General features: G+C 52.1%; 1 protein-coding gene across 1 annotated transcript in view; it reads right to left on the reverse strand.

Annotated features, from left to right (window-relative positions):
• LOC119591433 (apolipophorins-like) overlaps positions 1-443 on the reverse strand; it is an 8,202-nt gene that overhangs the window by 2,024 nt on the left and 5,735 nt on the right. Inside the window, exon 9 of the mRNA XM_037940174.1 lies at positions 227-441. Within this exon, the coding sequence (XP_037796102.1) occupies positions 227-441 (215 nt within the window). The remainder of the gene's footprint in view (positions 1-226; positions 442-443) is intronic.

The following is a 443-nucleotide window of genomic DNA, read 5'->3' on the forward strand; positions in this document are numbered from 1 at the left end:
CGTCCTATGTCCTCACACGGATACGATTCCATACAAATTCATATAACTTATGTTCCCACTTTTTTCCAACTCTCACACGATTAAAGTGAGAGAAAGTAGAAGAAACACAAATATAGAAATGCATTGCATAAATGGCGTTTTCATATAAACCCATGAAACATTTTAAAAAATAAACAAAGACGATGCATATCAACAAAACCCCTTCCCAGGGCACGCCAGTCCTCACCCGACGACGTGTAGACCAGGTCCTTATCGTAGCCGAAGATACGCCAGGCCAAGGTCTTGCTCTCGGCCGTCTCGGGGCCCTCGAGGGTCACCGTCAGCCTCGAGAGGATGTGCAGCTCGACGTCGTTCTCCCGCAGGGCCTCGGCCACGCTCTTGCCGTCGTCGCACAGCTGGCACGACGCCTGCAGCAGAACGCGGCCCACGCCGGGACGCCACCT

Source organism: Penaeus monodon, chromosome 28 (genome assembly GCF_015228065.2).
Source record: "Penaeus monodon isolate SGIC_2016 chromosome 28, NSTDA_Pmon_1, whole genome shotgun sequence".
Classification (NCBI taxonomy): Eukaryota; Metazoa; Arthropoda; class Malacostraca; order Decapoda; family Penaeidae; genus Penaeus; species Penaeus monodon.